This window comes from Rhipicephalus microplus, chromosome 9 (assembly GCF_043290135.1).
Source record: "Rhipicephalus microplus isolate Deutch F79 chromosome 9, USDA_Rmic, whole genome shotgun sequence".
NCBI lineage: Eukaryota > Metazoa > Arthropoda > Arachnida > Ixodida > Ixodidae > Rhipicephalus > Rhipicephalus microplus.
In genome coordinates this window covers 135,500,525-135,518,396 of record NC_134708.1, presented here as the reverse complement: position 1 = coordinate 135,518,396, position 17,872 = coordinate 135,500,525, and the positions used below count along the sequence as shown (strand labels likewise).

The window sequence follows — 17,872 nt, the reverse complement described above, 5'->3', positions numbered from 1 at the left end:
GCATTAATTATGTACACGTACTGCAGGGCATGCAAGTGTATGCAGACACACGCTGACGAAATGACATTTTTTGCTACATACAAACGTGCACCGCACCAAATAAGACGCACGTGTTTGTACAGTCAGGGAACACTCGTGAATATTGATGAAATCACACAGCTCGCTTACAGTATAAAACAAACACGATTGCGAACAATAAAATGCGACGCTGTTTAAAGAGGCGGACCCAGGTTACGAGGAGAATTATCAGTATGGCATACACACCACGTGTCAAGCTTTTGCAACATCTAAAGAGACTAAATATGCAAAGTTGCCTTTGTAAGTTAACATGACAGTACCAAATGGAGAAGCCACACGAGAGAACAATTCATCGTGGGCTAAAGAATGTGTTTTAAATATTATACACAGCTTTGCAAGATAATATCGACGAGTTTTACTCGTCTAGGTGTGGGAGGTGTAGGCCTGATAAAATGCGATGTTGCTTCAGAGCCTTTCTTTCGTAATATTGCAATTTTATTCAACTCTTTCAAACGCGGCACCGTAAATTTCTACTGGGTGCTCGAACACGGCAAGCAGGTCGCGGGGCAAAATCTTTGTAACATTTTATTACCGAAACAGCGATACTAGCAATGCTTGAGCTGCACTTGCTGTTTTCTAAATTGTAACCTCCTCAATCTCATCACTGTGATCAGGAAACAGAGAGGAAAAGTACAGCAGTAGTACGTAGAGAAATATTCAATTTCAAGCCCTTTAGCAATATCATCTAAACAAATTGCCAGTTCACTGTTGAATTCTCGATGGAAACAAACAGCTGATCAGGGACGCAAGCATGGCTTGGCACTGGCTTGGCCGTTCATACAGAGCCAAAAGCCGCTGCAGGAAACTGGATTGCGGATCGTATTGAGACAAAATATTTTATACATTTTTGTTTTCTTTGTTTCATTTCTCTAATTGCTCTTGTGATGGCGTGGACCGCGCTTCGTGATCTCATGTACCGGCGCACTGTTTTTAAGTTTAGTATGGCGCACGATAATACATGATTGCGTGGTTTAATTTAAAAAGGTTCGCGAGTATGGCAGCAACACTGCAATGTCGAGAAGAGGCACGGGGAAGAGGATAGTAGTAGAACCAGTAGCAGCTGCATGCCCGGGTGGAGCGACTGATGCCCAGATGGAGGAATGTCAACCCGATGCCTTTTGTGTTGGCCATTCTGGCAGTTCCGCCGACTTTATAGAAAGAGACGACCCCGTCGCTTGTCCTCTTCTCTTTTCCTTCGGGCATCAGCGACAACATTGACGGACGACGTGTTCGACTTCACCGTGCACGTGAGTATAGGTTGGTTTTTCATTCGAGTGAATTCTTGTTCAGATTTGCAACTTGTCGACTTCATCCTTATCACCTGTCACCGGCAATAAGTCACATACGTGTGATATTTAGGTGAAATAAATGATAATGCACATTTTCTGCTCCATTTGCGTGACTTAGCTACACCAGGACATGAGGTAAAGCCTTTGTCGCCTAGCCACTAGCAGGCAAGATCGATCACTCGCATCCTTCAGTTCACGAATCAACGCGCCTGCCTTAAAATTAGTAAGCTGCTCGCAAAGAAATCTTACCGAGGCAATTTTGTTTTCTGTGAACAATGCACCGTAGATTTGTCTTGAATAACAAAAAAAAAACTTGAGAAATAAATGTTGCGACCTTTTAGAAAACGCCGTGTCTAAGAGCTAGACGCGGCATTTTGTAAAAGGCTCATTAAATTCAGTATGTTTTCGTAGTTTCTGCTTGAAATTATTATTGTCTATGAATTTCATGGCCCAATCTTTTGCTTTGGCTGAAAATCTCGGCGGCAAAAACTTTGTTCAGTGTCCCTTTAAGGGCAGGTGTAGATGCCATCATTTCAGTCGCAAATCTTTTTGCTAGTCGGTCGGCTGGTTAACAATAAGGGTACTAACTAGAGTTCCAGATTTCATCAGCAACACATCGTCATGGCTTCATCAGATGCTGCATTATATATACATTCTATCCTCGTTTTTAAATAGGTGTACCGTATGGTCCACTGTTACAGGAAACAAGCGAGCTCATGGACAGTGAGCCATGTGGTGCTAACTGGCAGCGAGGCTTGTGAATGGGACGCATGCGCATAGAATCAGGGTGCGCCCAGTTTTGTCTGCCATTTCTCCGCCTGTACGCATGACAGCATTAGAAAGCGCATCCGTATTTTAGCTGCGCAATTTATCTAGCCCAGTGCCTCCTACTTCAGGGATTTCCTGTGAGCACAAAAAATGCATGATTTTAATCGTTGCTGCAGTGTTTTGCAAGTTGTCACCGTAAAGCACATCATATTTTTCGCATAATGCTCGCTGCAACTAGCAAGTTTCGATGACTCAAAATGCTGTTCAGGTCTGATGTAGCAAACATTTTAAGCTCGTCCTCGTGACCATGAAATATTGGTTTATTAAATAATGGAAGGCAGAGTTGATATCAGTTGATTTACAGTGTGAAAATGAAAAGTGCGAAGGACCGTGCCTCGCAAGTAAGCCCCGAGAGCATGAGCAGAGAAGTAGCAGATGAGGATGCTCATGCGCTGCATTTCCAAATCTCACCAGCACTAATGCTTGACGGACTGCTGGCCACGCACTAGCGTGTTCTTTCTGAAACAGGACTTTGGCCCTGTAAGCAAGTTCTTGAAGCCCATAAGTAAAACGTAGAATGGGCCACCTAAATGCACCCATCCTTGAACCATTGGGCTTATGAATTAGTGCCCCTTTCAAAATACAACTATTCTGAGCTATAAATTGTGACAGAACAGTGCACGAAGTTTATAAATGGGAAAAAAGTCTTTAAATGTCCCCTTTATACATAGTGTTCTTGTGATGTCACTTCTGCCGTTGTCGCCCTCTTCCGCCATGCCCGGGTAACTCCCTGGGTACCTACGGCAGTTCACGTGCTGCAGTGCGGTTTGTTGGGGGCTCGTCATCTGTTGCTGTGAACGATGTGGAAGCATTGTGGTTTTTTGTTGTCTTACTCTAACGAGCTCATTGGATTAGGAAGGCCTCGCTCGTTCACTCGATACAAGACCAGATAATCAAGATGTGCGACACATATACCAGCCACGGCGTACACCGGCTGCCCGCCACAACCTATGAGGGCCTATTATCTTGCTTTCACTACAAATTGCCTGGCCCAAAAACAAGTGAAAGCTCAAAATCTCTCGAGCCGCAATTTTAAGAGTGGATGTGCGAAGCGCAGCTGCTCCCATCGAAAACTAGTCGTGCAGAGCTAGGCAAGTTTACAAGAGATATAATATTATGAATATATTGTCACGGCCTACGCCACCAAAGTAGCAATGCCCCCCCCCCCCCCAAGTGTTTTAAACAGTGCTGATGTTGAGCTTGAGCCTCTTTGATTGCAATTTGTGGAAATAGTCGAGGAAAATATTATACAAGGCAGATAGCGACTTTGCGTGGTGTGTGTCGCGGTAATGCCAGTCATCACTTTATTTTTCGCGTATGCTTTAACACACTTTTCACTTTGTATTTTGCTTTTGTTGTACGCTAATGTACAGTGGAGTCACTGAACATGATAGAGACCGTGTATAGAATTAATTGACTAATTAAAAAAATCCTGACGCCCAACTTGAACCGATCGGCTATACTTCAAAGTGAACTAATATTGTTTCCCATTCTTTATAGTTTGTTTCAATGCAATACCAAATCTCCGCGATCGCCATCACGATTTTAACCGCCTTCCTCGCCATCATGATTTTAACTGCGGACAAGTTTGTATGTACAGTATCTTGGTAAGCTATATCTGTTTGCAGGTAAATACTTGGCTATGGCACTTACCCGTAATGAAGTTGCACCTGAAGATGCAAATATTGCAAAATTTCTTCAAGTAGCTTTTGTTAATCTGCACCAGCCAAATATGCTGGTACTTTTAGGAAAATCGGAATGTGCGTTCTCAATTTCAGGTTATAACTTTCAGCGAAGAAACACCCTAAGCTCTGCTCCCTCTGCGTGGACTACTAAATCAACTTGCCTCACTAGCAGCTCATAATTTCTCAAACTTGCATCGTGAGGCAAAACTAAACGGGTGCAAGCACGAGGAGACAACATGGCAGTTGTAGGCGATAGATTCGGTTGGTGCCCGGGCATGTTGGTGGCGCATTTCGGAAGTGACGAAAAGGCGCTGCGAGATGCACGTGCACACTTTGTATAGTTGCTGTATTGGACAGAAAACTTTTTTTCTTATCTGAGCAGTTTTACCAAAGGAAGCTTCATCATATGGCGTGATAAATGAAGCGAATCCACAGGTTGAACCACATCATAGCCTCGCTGTGCTTTTGTACTTTTTTTAGCTCGCAAAATTTATTTGTACATATAAGTGACAACTTGCCAGTAATAAGGCAGCACTTGTTTCTTTACCATATGATCATCTCCGGTGTGCTGCTGCCTCAATATTTCAAATTCTAAGCATTTACACCATTGTATGCTAACTTTTCCTTCAAAGTGAGACAAGCCACATGTGTATCGTAGATCAAGAAGCATGCCAGTTTTACGTACTTGCAAGGTAAACATCAGAAATGCACAGTTGATCAAAAATACTAGTTTAATGGTGCATCTACATAGCAAAGCACCTGTGGCACCTCGGGAACAAGATAATGCCACATATGTTACAAGAGATAATTAAAAAAGACAGGGGACGTTCCGTGAACAAATAGAAACAAAAATAAAATGGCACGTGGCAGCGAGTGAAGGCGGCAAGGGGGGGGGGGGGGAGCCCGTGGGACTTCAGCGGATGAACGTAAGGTGTGTGTTTAATATGTGGAAGAAAAAAAAAATTCAAAATCTTGGCGACTGAAATGAGGGTGACTTAGTGAGTGCGCTCATGACGAGAGTAAACACGGTTATTATTTTTTTTTTTCAAATCTCTTTTGAAAGCCACAAAAAATCTGTATGTGGTGCAGCCTAACAGAAGGTCCGTGAAGGCAAATTATGAATTCGTCGTCGTACAAAGGCCTATTTTTTTTTTTTTCATGCGCACCATCCCCGCCGCGGTGGTCTAGTGGCTAAGGTACTCGGCTGCTGACCCGCAGGGCGCGAGTTCGAATCCCGGCTGCGGCGGCTGCATTTCCGATGGAGGCGGGAATGTTGTAGGCCCGTGTGCTCAGATTTAGGTGCACGTTAAAGAACCCCAGGTGGTCTAAATTTCCGGAGCCCTCCACTACGGCGTCTATCATAATCATATAGTGGTTTTGGGACGTTAAACCCCACATATCAATCAATCAATCATGCGCACCATAAATAGTGCTCAAAATTTAATTGCATATGTTGTTTTCATCCTCGCTGTATTCCGTGCTGTTTATGATGTAAAAAAAAAAAGTAGCACGCTGAAGTGGTGCTGCTTTTGGGCAACAGTTGAAAATGGCGGGGTGCATGAATGCGGAATACTGCCGCTTACACTCAAATCACTCTTGTCACCTCCCACTGTTTGCAGCATGTGTTGTGTATACACAGCTGCATATTTCCTAGCTAGAAAAATTTGATTTTAGGTGTTTCACGCCATTTTCCATGTAACTATTCCACAATTGCACACACTGATCAGCAGGCTTTCAATTGCGCTGAAGGACACAGGTGCCATAAAATTCATAGTCGATTCTTTCAAGAAACCGTATGTAAAGGCTGAAGCTTCATGCGTACATACACACACACATACCATATTGTTTTTTGTACTTTATGAAAGCTGCGAAGGTCTCATATGTCTCCAAGCGTAACCTGTCTTATTTATTCTCCATCACCCCAAAAGTTTTGTGAGTTTCAAATAAAAGTACTTTGCGCATGGCCACTTTTGGGTAATTTTTTTGTGTAGGTGTTATTTGAGCAGCGTACAGTGTTTACTTTATAAGCCTGTATGTATATGTTGCATTATAAAGATGCAGAATGTGTGTAGCTGTACAATATAGATAAAGTGTAAAAATTAGGTGTGTCTATTGTAGTGTTCTTGCAACCAATCTTACCCCCGTATTCTAGAACGTCCCTCCACTCAACGCTTCACCTTCACTTGAGATGGCTGATGGGAGCGCCGTCTCTAAGCAGAGAAAATTGCTGCATGTCAGCAATAACCTGCTGTGATTCTCGAGCAGTGCAGCGTCGCTTTCAAACGAGCGGCGGCACAGTGCTCAACTCTGTCAAGTGAAAAGTGAAAGTCGAGTTGAGGAGCGTTTATGAATATGGGGGTTAGTTTTGTTGTCTTGTTAACCTGCCATTAACATTGGATTGATGCTACTTTGCTCTAGCTGTACAGTGCTCTCCAAGGCTCAAGGAGGCACCGCACGGGGAAGGCTCGGAGCAAACCATGCGTGAGTTTCCTTTCATTGTTACACTATGCACGTATTAAGTGATAGACTTTAATGTATGCTATTTGTATTGTGCAAGTTTTTGGGGACATACAACTTCCAACACTTATATGTTCTGACGAAAATCACGCAAGAATGAGAGAAGCTTGTGCAAAAATTATGCAAGAGTGTAAGAAGCTTTTGTAGAAGTCTGTGAAATGAAGTTTTGAAATTTTGTGGCAATGTGTCATTGTACAGTGGTCAACAGTCTTGCTCAGCATGCTTGACTGCAGGGCTCCCGGCTGCACAGGCGCATCTACGGAGTGCCTGATGCATGATGGGCCAAATGTCAGCCTGCACACTGGTGCCTCTTATCCCCGTTTGTCTGTTACATCAGTGTCTCTTGTAAAGGGGATCAACTGTGCTACCTTTTTTTTTTCGAATGTAATGAGTTCTTTTTCCAGATTATTGTTGTTTTAAGGTAGAGCCTCACATTTCTATCAAATACTGAAGATTCTATTTTTCCTTCTAGATGCTATGAAGTCACTCCTTGTGTTACAATAGAGTGAACACTGTTATGAGAAAAGCTACTTTATGGAGTTAACTCACTCCATATTGACTTAACACACAGAATTTGTGAAAACTACACTCCATTCCAGCTGCATTAGGAATAATATTCATTTGCATACTTCTGTTTCTTTTGTTTGTTTGTTGGCTGGAGGTTTGGAGTATAGGGTGGCCAGAGGGCACTGTGTAGTCTTTCTTCATCTTCCCAATTTTGTGAACATCAATTGATAGCCGTATGGGAAGCAGCCAGCATGCTGAAACAGCGGTGCAAGCATGCAAGATGTTCACCATTGCATGCAGTCAGTTGCTGTGAGCAACCTACTGCATACAATTAACTGCGAGTGGTGAACTAACGCTGCACTATGTGTGCCTCCTGGAAAGCTGCAATGGTAAAGTGCCACAATCGTATAGTAACATGGATAACATCGCATTTTGTTTGTTGAATAATTTTGCAACAGAATCAATGGAGTTTTGGATAAATTTGTGTATCTGCCTGGTTCATCAAAGCTAGAGAGTCAAATGCGGTATATACTCGCGTATTATGTGTACTTTTTTTGTCAATCCGGTCATGTGCGAAGCTAGTAGGAATCGCTGGCCTAAAAGCTCAACTGGGAATATATGTTGCAGGCGCTGTCACAGCTGTCTCAAAGCGGATTGTCATTTGTTTGCTAAGCCTGTTCAAATGCCCCCATTTTCTTGAAGTTCTTCTGAACAGTGCTCACAAAAACCAATTCCCACGACAGGGTTATACCAGAGAACATAAGTACTCTCCAATAATTTTCGGGAACCCAACGTAAAGTAAGATGCAGACAAGGAAGCGCGATGCCAACACAGTGCTGTGTGTGTCGCCCTTCATGTGTGTGTGTGTCCATTCCTTGTCCCAGTCTTCTATTGCGTTGTGTTCCCTCCGATATCTAACCAACACACCCAAGCTTCTATGCTAAGTCTTATTCAACGCACTCTTCTGCTGGCTCCCATACTGAATATTGCATGTCCAAGAACTCCACGCTGATGTGCTTAGCGGTAGCACGGTTTCAGTTTTCTTCGGTAAGCTTTATAACAGCAATCTGCCTCGTATATAATTATTGTAGCCTATCACAAGGAACGGTAAAAACGCAATGGCCAGATGGCGAAACCGAAAAAAAAAAATGAGTGCAAAAACCTGTCTCATCTAGTTGATGTGACAGGTCCTTGCACGCGTTCAACATCTGTGCTGTGTCTCGGGAATACATTCTTGCCGTGGAAGAGGTGGGAAGATAGGAGGCAAACCTTTAGGCATTTCGGACTACACATAAACAGGTTTCAGTTTTCAAGTTCGATATTCTAGGGAAAGCATAAAAGTTCATGGAAGAAGGGACCTTGCACTCAGTCCATTTTGTGTAAGACTGCCCTCGCCTGCTCGACAAGAGATGTGCCTGACCAGAGCATCATGAAGTCAAATGTGTCTGTGTGTGTGCTGGCAAGGTGGCTCGGGCTGGTTGGGGAGGGCAAAGTATGCGAGCAAAAAGTTTCTTATAGTAAAGCAGGCTGGCTAATTATACTGGTGAGCAAATTATGTGAGGATGCAAATTGTGCGAGTAAATATGGTATGTACTCTTGTATGTTTAAGCTCTATTGCTACGGATCCTGCGGATCCAACTTGGCATCCGGCAGCAACAAAGACAGGTTCTGCAGGAGGTGCGACAGCTGAAGCACAAGGTACGGCTCTTGTCCGTGCCTCAGCACGCCCAGCCAGCACAGCGCCCCTCTGACCTTCCCCGGCTGCCTGCTGGTACAATTGGAGAAGTGGAGGCAGCAGAGGCAGCTGTGCAGAGTAAAGCTGTGGCTGCGGCTTTGGTGTATATTTCTTGATTTTTAATATGCCTATGTAACATGCAGAAATTTAGTACTGCTTTAAGATACTGTGTTTCGGGAAACAAACTAACTAGTCAGGTTATCTCATGAGCCACTGTACTACAGTCGAATATGAATAATTCGTACTCATAGAGGCCAGAAAATTTGTTCAAATTAAAAGAAGTTCAAAATAATGAAAGTTACCGTAATTACTTGAATCTAACACGCACCTTTTTTCCGGTTAAGAGAGTTCATGAATCGCATGTGCGTTAGAATCGAGTACGAAAAAAAAAATGAATATGGTCATTCTATTGCCATCGCCACTTACAAACTGGCCGCCCCCTACGTGCGTCGGCATGGCGCGTCGGTCATTTCTGCCTATGTGTTTCCCATGCGCGGCACTTCATACGTGTGCTGAGCAGTTCGTCATCTTGTAGTACATTAGCATCGACGGCATGGTAGGGCCGACTCCAAAAACTCGACGAGTGCACCACAATGCTGCTTCTAAAAGAAAAGTCGTCGCGTGTGCCGGAACGGACAGAAATCGGAGTTCCCGAAACGTGCGTGCGGGACTGGCGGAAACAAAAGCAGAATATTGTCGACAGCAAAGATTCACGCAAAGGCTTCAGTGGACCACAGCAGGGTTGGTTTCCACAAATTGGAGAGCTGCTCGGCGAGTATGTGATTAAGCAGTGAGCGGCACAGCGGCCCGTGACGACAGAACTGCTCCAAGTGCAGGCTATGCAGTTAGCCTTAGAAAAAGGGCTAATGCAGAGCCATTTTAAAGCGAGCAGGTGCTGGATAACGAACTTTATGAAGAGAAAAGGCTTTTCCCTCCGAAGGCGAACGGGCATATGCCGGAAGTTGCCGGAGGAGTACGAAGAAAAGCTTCAGAGTCTTCAGAAGTTCCTCCTAAACTTGCGGCACAACAACAGCTACCTGCTTGGGCAAATCGGGAATGCCGATCACACGCCTCTTTACTTCGACTTGCCTGGCACCACAACCGTCTAGGAGAAGGGGGCGAAGCAAGTTTGTGTACTGACATCGGGCCACGGTAAAACTAGAGTGGCAGCAATGCTCTGTTGCACGTCAGATAGGCATAAGCTTCCCCCGTACTTCATATTTAAACAGAAGACGCTCCCAAAAAGAGTCGTTTTCGCGAGTGGTGTGATCAAGCGGGCCAACGAGAAAAAAGGGTGCACGTTGCAACCGATGTCTTAGGGTTTTTTTTTTCTTTTTTTGGTCGTGGAAACCGGGCGCGCGTTACAATCGAGGGCGCGGTAGAATAGAGTAAATACGGTAAACGAGCGGAGGGCTCGCCATGCAGTGATGCATGTGCATGGAGAAGTTTTATTCACAAATTACAGGACATCCGTCATTAATTAAAGTAGTCAATACATGTCTGTACACGTTTTGTCTTGCAACGAGTCAACAAGTTTTGCGTGCAGTTTGCAAAGCATTTGTACTTCGGCTTCAGTATTCTCCTGGCAAAAGAAGTTGCGCGCGGCAACGTCCAGCGCTGACACTCTTCGAAGACAACTCTGTTTCCACTGTTACCATCTGCGCTGCAGCCGGAGCGTGGCCAGCACATGATGAGAATGGAGGAGCGTCTCCACCTGGAGAAAAGCAGATCGGCATTCGAGAGAGAAACACTCCGCGGCAGCTTTTTTTTTTCTCTCTTCATGCGCGGTGTTGAAAGGAGAAGAGTCTCTACATAGCAGGAACGAAAAACAGGGAAGCGTGACACCGGCGCGTTGCAGATCGGCATGAGAGAGCCAACTCTCTGCGACAGCTTTTTTTCCCCTCTTTCTCTTCATGCGCAGTGTTAAGAGGAGAAGGGTCTCTACGTGGCAGGGACGGAAAAAGCCGAAGCGGGGCACAGGAATGTCGCAGATTGGCATTTGGCAAACATTCCCCCGCAGTCTTTTCTTTCCTTTTCTTCATTTTCTTCTTCAAGCATAGTGATGAGGTGTCTGAAGTGCCACCGCAGGATTGGGCGGGGTGCTGAGAGCATTTTCGGAGCGCGGTATAGCTTTGATAGGACCACAGCGTCAGTTCGAATTAAGTGTGTTGGAATTAATGAGATTCGACTGTATTTACTATAGTCTGTGAAGTCCGAGTGAACTGTCCTAAGCTAGCAGACGATGTAGGCGGCATCGTGTGTTTGATGGGCAGTGACTAGCAATATCCTGCTTAAAACAGACATTCAGTAATTTTGTTCATTTATCACCCTATTTCGTGTCCGCTGCGGCTCTCTCTACTTTGAGCTACAGTTCACCCTGCCTTGTGTTAGCTGATTTCTTACTTTTTAAAAATCTAACATGCACCCAATTTCGCAGTGTGAAGAAAAATGCACCTTTGTTTATTGTGATGAGATTTCTATAGCGACATGCCTCTTTGTTGGCTATCACAGAAAAATATAAACAGCAAATGGTGCGACCATCTAGTGCGACCTTTATTTTTCTATCAGTTTCATCTATGACCAAGATTTGGTCGCTCTAATGTTGCCTCTTAGTATGCCTTGATCATGTTCATTTATCTTGTTGTGCTCTGCTTACAATGCATTGATTAATAACATGTCCAAGCTTCTTTTTGAATTCCACATATTTTATCGTTTTTCACATGTAGAAGCTACTCCTGGTCAACATTCAGGCAAAGACATTGTAACCTCGAAGAAACGTGTATTGGAATTTGAGCACTGTACAAAGTAATTATACTATTTCATAGCTAGAATCAATATTTATTAAGGGTTATAACAGTGTTGCATTTGATTTCATAACAGCGAAACTGCATTCAGAGAAGGACTCTGAAAGGTTCTCACACTGAGTGTGAGAGGGCTGATGTGGAAACCATTTTAGGTCAAGTGAGTTGAAGTTAGCGTAAAAAAACAATGAAATGTTGTGATGCCCAAAAATTCAAGTTGTTGTTTTCAGTGTCCTCTTCTTGCAGATTTTTATCATGAAAACATTTCGATGTGCTGTTGCGTTCACCCCATCTATGCTTCTTGCATTTTTTTACAGTGCAAGCACCTCCTGCAGATTGGGGGACGTGGCCTCCGAGAAATTGGTGTGAATGCCATGAAGGCTGTATTGGCACATGACGTGCAAGTGCTGTACAGCCTTCATGGCAGAAAAGGGAAAAGGGCCTTTGTGAACCTGAGGCCCTGTAGATTAGTGACAGGTTAGACTTGTTCATGGTTTTATGTGTGTGTACCCTTGTGTATTCTCTGTACTGCAGTGCTTCATGTGTACTATGGTATTTCTGTTCTTGTATGCAGATGTCATCTGCCAAAAAGCAGGGTGCGACCAGGCGGAGGCCCTCAACTTTATTAAGATGTGGCTGCCAGGGTCTGGTGATCGCTGTGGGGGCAGGAAGCGGCGCTTCAGAGAAGCATTTGTTGTGGAGCAGCCCGATGATCCCCACTCTCAGAGTGCAGATTATCGGCTGCTCGCGGCAGCTGGCTTCCTGCCCAGCCACAGCAGCCAGGGCCTTGACAGCACCACTGTCACTGTGCCCCCAACGCAACCTGACCTGCAGTAGAGCGGGCCTTTTTTAGTTGTGTATATATATTTTTCAATGTATACATTTTTTGTTGTACCAAATAAATAAAAAAAAACAAAAAATAAATAGTCTGCAGACTGTCGGTGGTGCACTGTTCGGCTAGCTTATGCTGATTCGGAAGCACCATCACCATGTTTTAGTTACAAAAAAATGCTCTAAACTATGAATATTCTCGATTACCATGTGGGGGACATATGTGGGGATTGCAAGTGGGGGACATACGCTTTCAACATTTACTTCCTAACGACTTTTTTCAATCTGCTGTACCAAATACCAGTACCAAATAAAGCACTCGCTATTGCAAAAGATAAATTGGTAAAAAAATAAACTACATTTCTAGTGTTAGCAAAGGGAATGAGGTATAAAAGATGAAATAGATCGAGTAACTGCTTTCAGTTCTCAGCATTCAATTTTCTGTTGCCCCAAGTATACAGGGCTGCAAAGCTACAAGAGCGGGTCATCGAGGCATATTGTTTAAATCTTCCGGTAAGAAAAATTCCCTACTAATAATGGTTGCATAATGGCAAGCCAATCGGTAGCCAATATTCGTCGTGCAGGAAACATCGGTGTAACAACGGCATTTGATTGGCTGCAATGTGGCCCTGGATTGGTCCAATGTCGGTCGTACATCCGTAGCCAATATTCGTCGTGCAGCAAACATCGGCGTAAAAATGGCATGTGATTGGCTGAAATATGGCCCAATGTTGGCCGAACATTGGCAGCTTTGTCGGCAATACGATGGGCCTTCGTCGGCCCAATGTTGGTTACATACTGGCTAAAACATCGGCAAAACGTCGGCCCATCATTGGCTTGAACGTCGGCCCGACATTGGAAGAAGTTGCACTTCCGACGTCGGCCCGACGTCGGTGCCGATGTTAGCCGATGTTGGTCCAAGATTGGTCCAACGGTGGCGTGCTGCCTGGGCTAGCGCGATCGGCTGTTAACCGAAAGGTTGGAGGTTCGAGCCCACGCGGTGGTGGTGCGGCGCTTTTTTTCTTTGGGCTGATAGCTTTGACGATATGTTCTACTGGTGGTGAGAGTGGAGCAGGACTGTCTCCGTGGCACAATTGGCTAGCGCGATCGGCTGTTAACCGAAAGCTTGGAGTTTCGAGCCCTCCCGGGAGTGGTGTGTTGCTTTTTTCTTTGCGCTGATAGCTTTGAAGATATGTTCTGACGGTGGTGAGAGTGGAGCACGACTGTCTCCGTGGCGCAATTGGCTAGCGCGATCGGCTGTTAACCGAACGGTTGGAGGTTCGAGCTCACCTGGTGGTGGTGCGGCGCTTTTTTTTCTGTGGGCTGATACCTTTGAAGATATGTTCTGATGGTGGTGAGAGTGGAGCAGGACTGTCTCCGTGGCGCAATTGGCTAGCACGATCGGCTGTTAACCGAAAGGTCGGAGGTTCGAGCCCACCCGGTGGTGGTGCGGCGCTTTTTTTTCTTTGCGCTGATAGCTTTGAAGATATGTTCTGATGGTGGTTAGAGTGGAGCAGGACTGTCTCCGTGGCGCAATTGGCTAGCGCGATCAGCTCTAAACCGAAAGGTTGGAGGTTCGAGCCCACCCGGTGGTGGTGCGGCGCTTTTATTTCTTTGTGCTGTTAGCTTTGAAGATATGTTCTGATGGTGGTGAGAGTGGAGCACGACTGTCTCCGTGGCGCAGTTGGCTAGCGCAATCGGCTGTTAACCGAAAGGTTGGAGGTTCGAGCCCACCCGGTGGTGGTGCGGTGCTTTTTTTCTTTGGGCTGATAGCTTTGACGATATGTTCTACTGGTGGTGAGAGTGGACCAGGACTGTCTCCGTGGCGCAATTGGCTAGCGCGATCGGCTGTTAACCGAAAGGTTGGGGTTTCGAGCCCTCCCGGGAGTTCTGTGTTGCTTTTTTCTTTGCGCTGATAGCTTTGAAGATATGTTCTGACGGTGGTGAGAATGGAGCACGACTGTCTCCGTGGCGCAATTGGCTAGCGCGATCGGCTGTTAACCGAAAGTTTGGAGGTTCGAGCCCACCCGGTGGTGGTGCGGGGCTTCTTTTTCTTTGGGCTGATAGCTTTGAAGATATGTTCTGACGGTGGTGAGAGTGGAGCACGACTGTCTCCGTGGCGCAATTGGCTAGCGCGATCGGCTGGTAACCGAAAGGTAGGAGGTTCGAGCCCACCCGGTGGTGGTGCGGCGCTTTTTTTTCTTTGGGGTAATAGCTCTGAAGAAATGTTCTGATGGTGGTGAGAGTGGAGCACGACTGTCTCTGTGGCGCAGTTGGCTAGCGCCATCGGCTGTTAACCGAAAGCTTGGAGGTTCGACGCCACCCGGTGGTGGTGCGGCGCTTTTTTTTCTTTGGGCTGATAGCTTTGAAGATATGTTCTGATGGTGGTGAGAGTGGAGCAGAACTGTCTCCGTGGCGCAATTGGCTAGCGCGATCAGCTGTTAACCGAAAGCTTGGAGTTTCGAGCCCTCCCGGGAGTGGTGTGTTGCTTTTTTCTTTGCGCTGATAGCTTTGAAGCTTTGTTCTGACGGTGGTGAGAGTGGAGCACGACGGTCTCCGTGGCGCAATTGGCTAGCGCGATCGGCTGTTAACCGAAAGGTTGGAGGCTCGAGCCCACCTAGTGGTGGTGCGGCGCTTTTTTTTCTGTGGGCTGATAGCTTTGAAGATATGTTCTGATGGTGGTGAGAGTGGAGCAGGACTGTCTCCGTGGCGCAATTGGCTAGCACGATAGGCTGTTACCCGAAAGGTCGGAGGTTCGAGCCCACCCGGTGGTGGTGCGGCGCTTTTTTTTTCTTTGCGCTGATAGCTTTGAAGATATGTTCTGATGGTGGTGAGAGTGGAGCACGACTGTCTCTGTGGCGCAATTGGCTAGCGCGATCGGCTCTAAATCGAAAGGTTGGAGGTTCGAGCCCACCCGGTGGTGGTGCGGCGCTTTTTTTTCTTTGGGCTGATAGCTTTGAAGATATGTTCCGATGGTGAGGAGAGCGGAGCAGGACTGTCTCCGTGGCGCAACTGGCTAGCGCGATCGGCTGTTAACCGAAAGCTTGGAGTTTCGAGCCCTCCCGGGAGTGGTGTGTTGCTTTTTTCTTTGCGCTGATAGCTTTGAAGCTTTGTTCTGACGGTGGTGAGAATGGAGCACGACGGTCTCCGTGGCGCAATTGGCTAGCGCGATCGGCTGTTAACCGAAAGGTTGGAGGTTCGAGCCCACCTAGTGGTGGTGCGGCGCTTTTTTTTCTGTGGGCTGATAGCTTTGAAGATATGTTCTACTGGTGGTGAGAGTGGAGCCGGACCGTCTCCGTGGCACAATTGGCTAGAGCGATCGGCTGTTAACCGAAAGCTTGGAGTTTCGAGCCCTCCCGGGAGTGGTGTGTTGCTTTTTTCTTTGCGCTGATAGCTTTGAAGCTTTGTTCTGACGGTGGTGAGAGTGGAGCACGACGGTCTCCGTGGCGCAATTGGCTAGCGCGATCGGCTGTTAACCGAAAGGTTGGAGGTTCGAGCCCACCTAGTGGTGGTGCGGCGCTTTTTTTTCTGTGGGCTGATAGCTTTGAAGATATGTTCTGATTGTGGTGAGAGTGGAGCAGGACTGTCTCCGTGGCGCAATTGGCTAGCACGATAGGCTGTTACCCGAAAGGTCGGAGGTTCGAGCCCACCCGGTGGTGGTGCGGCGCTTTTTTTTCTTTGGGCTGATAGCTTTGAAGATATGTTCCGATGGTGAGGAGAGCGGAGCAGGAATGTCTCCGTGGCGCAACTGGCTAGCGTGATCGGCTGTTAACCAAAAGGATGGAGTTTCGAGCCCTTCCGGGAGTGGTGTGTTCCTTTTTTCTTTGCGCTGATAGCTTTAAGATATGTTCTGATGGTGGTGAAAGTGGAGCACGACTGTCTCCGTGGCGCAATTGGCTAGCGTGATCGGCTGTTAACCGCAAGGTTGGAGGTTCAAGCCCACCCGGTGGTGGCGCGGCACTTTTTTTTCTTTGGGCTGATAGCTCTGATGAAATGTTCTGACGGTGGTGAGAGTGGAGCACTACTGTCTCCGTGGCGCAAATGGCTAGCGGCATCGGCTCTTAACCGAAAGGTTGGAGGTTCGAGCCCACCCGGTGGTGGTGCGGCGCTTTTTTGTCTTTGGGCTGATCGCTTTGAAGATATGTTCTGAGGGTGGTGAGAGTGGGGCACGACTGTCTCCGTGGCGCAATTGGCTAGCGTGATCAGCTGTTAGCCGAAAGGTTGGAGGTTCGAGCCCACCCGATGGTGGTGTGGCGCTTTTTTTTTCTGTGGGCTGATAGCTTTGAAGATATGTTCTGCGGCGGCTGCATTTCCGATGCAGGCGGAAATGTTGTAGGCCCGTGTGCTCAGATTTGGGCGCACGTTAAAGAACCCCAGGTGGTCGAAATTTCCGGAGCCCTCCATTACGGCGTCTCTCATAATCAAATGGTGCTTTTGGGACGTTAAACCCCACATATCAGTCAAATCAATTATTGAAGATATGTTCTGATGGTGGTGAGAGTGGAGCAGGACTGTCTCCGTGCCGCAATCGGCTTGCGCGATCGGCTGTTAACCGAAAAGTTGGAGGTTCGAGCCCACCCGGTGGTGGTGCGGCGCTTTTTTTTCTTTGGGCTGATAGCTTTGAAGATATGTTCTGATGGTGGTGAGAGTGGAGCACGACTGTCTCTGTGGCGCACTTGGCTAGCGCGATCGGCTGTTAACCGAAAGTTTGGAGGTTCGAGCCCACCCGGTGGTGGTGCGGCGCTTTTTTTTCTTTGGGCTGATAGCTTTGAAGATATGTTCTGATGGTGGTGAGAGTGGAGCAGGACTGTCTCCGTGGCGCTATTGGCTAGCGCTATCGGCTGTTAACGGAAAGGTTGGAGGTTCGAGCCCACCTGGTGGTGGTGCGGCGCTTTTTTTCTTTGGGCTGATAGCTCTGAAGAAATGTTCCGATGGTGGTGAGAGCGGAGCAGGACTGTCTCCCTGGCGCAATTGGCTATCACGATCGGCTGTTAACCGAAAGGTCGGAGGTTCGAGCTCACCCGGTGGTGGTGCGGCGCTTTTTTTTCTTTGCGCTGAAAGCTTTGAAGATATGTTCTGATGGTGGTGAGAGTGGAGCACGACTGTCTCCGTGGCGCAATTGGCTAGCGCAATCGGCTCTAAACCGAAAAGTTAGAGGTTCGAGCCCACCCGGTGATGGTGCGGCGCTTTTTTTTTCTTTGCGCTGATAGCTTTGAAGATATGTTCTGATGGTGGTGAGAGTGGAGCACGACTGTCTCCGTGGCGCAATTGGCTAGCGCGATCGGCTGTTAACCGAAAGGTTGGAGGTTCGAGCCCACCCGGTGGTGGTGCGGTGCTTTTTTTCTTTGGGCTGATAGCTTTGACGATATGTTCTACTGGTGGTGAGAGTGGACCAGGACTGTCTCCGTGGCGCAATTGGCTAGCGCGATCGGCTGTTAACCGAAAGGTTGGGGTTTCGAGCCCTCCCGGGAGTTCTGTGTTGCTTTTTTCTTTGCGCTGATAGCTTTGAAGATATGTTCTGATGGTGGTGAGAATGGAGCACGACTGTCTCCGTGGCGCAATTGGCTAGCGCGATCGGCTGTTAACCGAAAGTTTGGAGGT

At 46.8% G+C, this 17,872-nt stretch overlaps 1 protein-coding gene across 4 annotated transcripts; it reads left to right on the top strand.

Annotated features, from left to right (window-relative positions):
• The first annotated feature begins 1,129 nt into the window (after positions 1–1,129).
• LOC142772173 (uncharacterized) lies at positions 1,130–12,540 on the top strand. Of its 4 annotated transcripts, none has more exons than XM_075874334.1 (5): positions 1,130–1,325; positions 6,307–6,361; positions 8,514–8,740; positions 11,758–11,917; positions 12,015–12,540. In XM_075874334.1, the coding sequence occupies exons 1-5, from the start codon at positions 1,179–1,181 to the stop codon at positions 12,275–12,277; spliced, it is 852 nt and encodes a 283-aa protein (XP_075730449.1). In that variant the 5' UTR covers positions 1,130–1,178; the 3' UTR covers positions 12,278–12,540. The 4 variants fall into 4 exon arrangements, with proteins under 4 accessions (XP_075730449.1, XP_075730450.1, XP_075730452.1 ...); XM_075874335.1 differs by having other exon boundaries at positions 1,135–1,325; positions 8,514–8,602; XM_075874337.1 differs by having other exon boundaries at positions 1,191–1,325; positions 6,299–6,361; positions 8,514–8,602.
• The last annotated feature ends 5,332 nt before the right edge of the window (positions 12,541–17,872 follow it).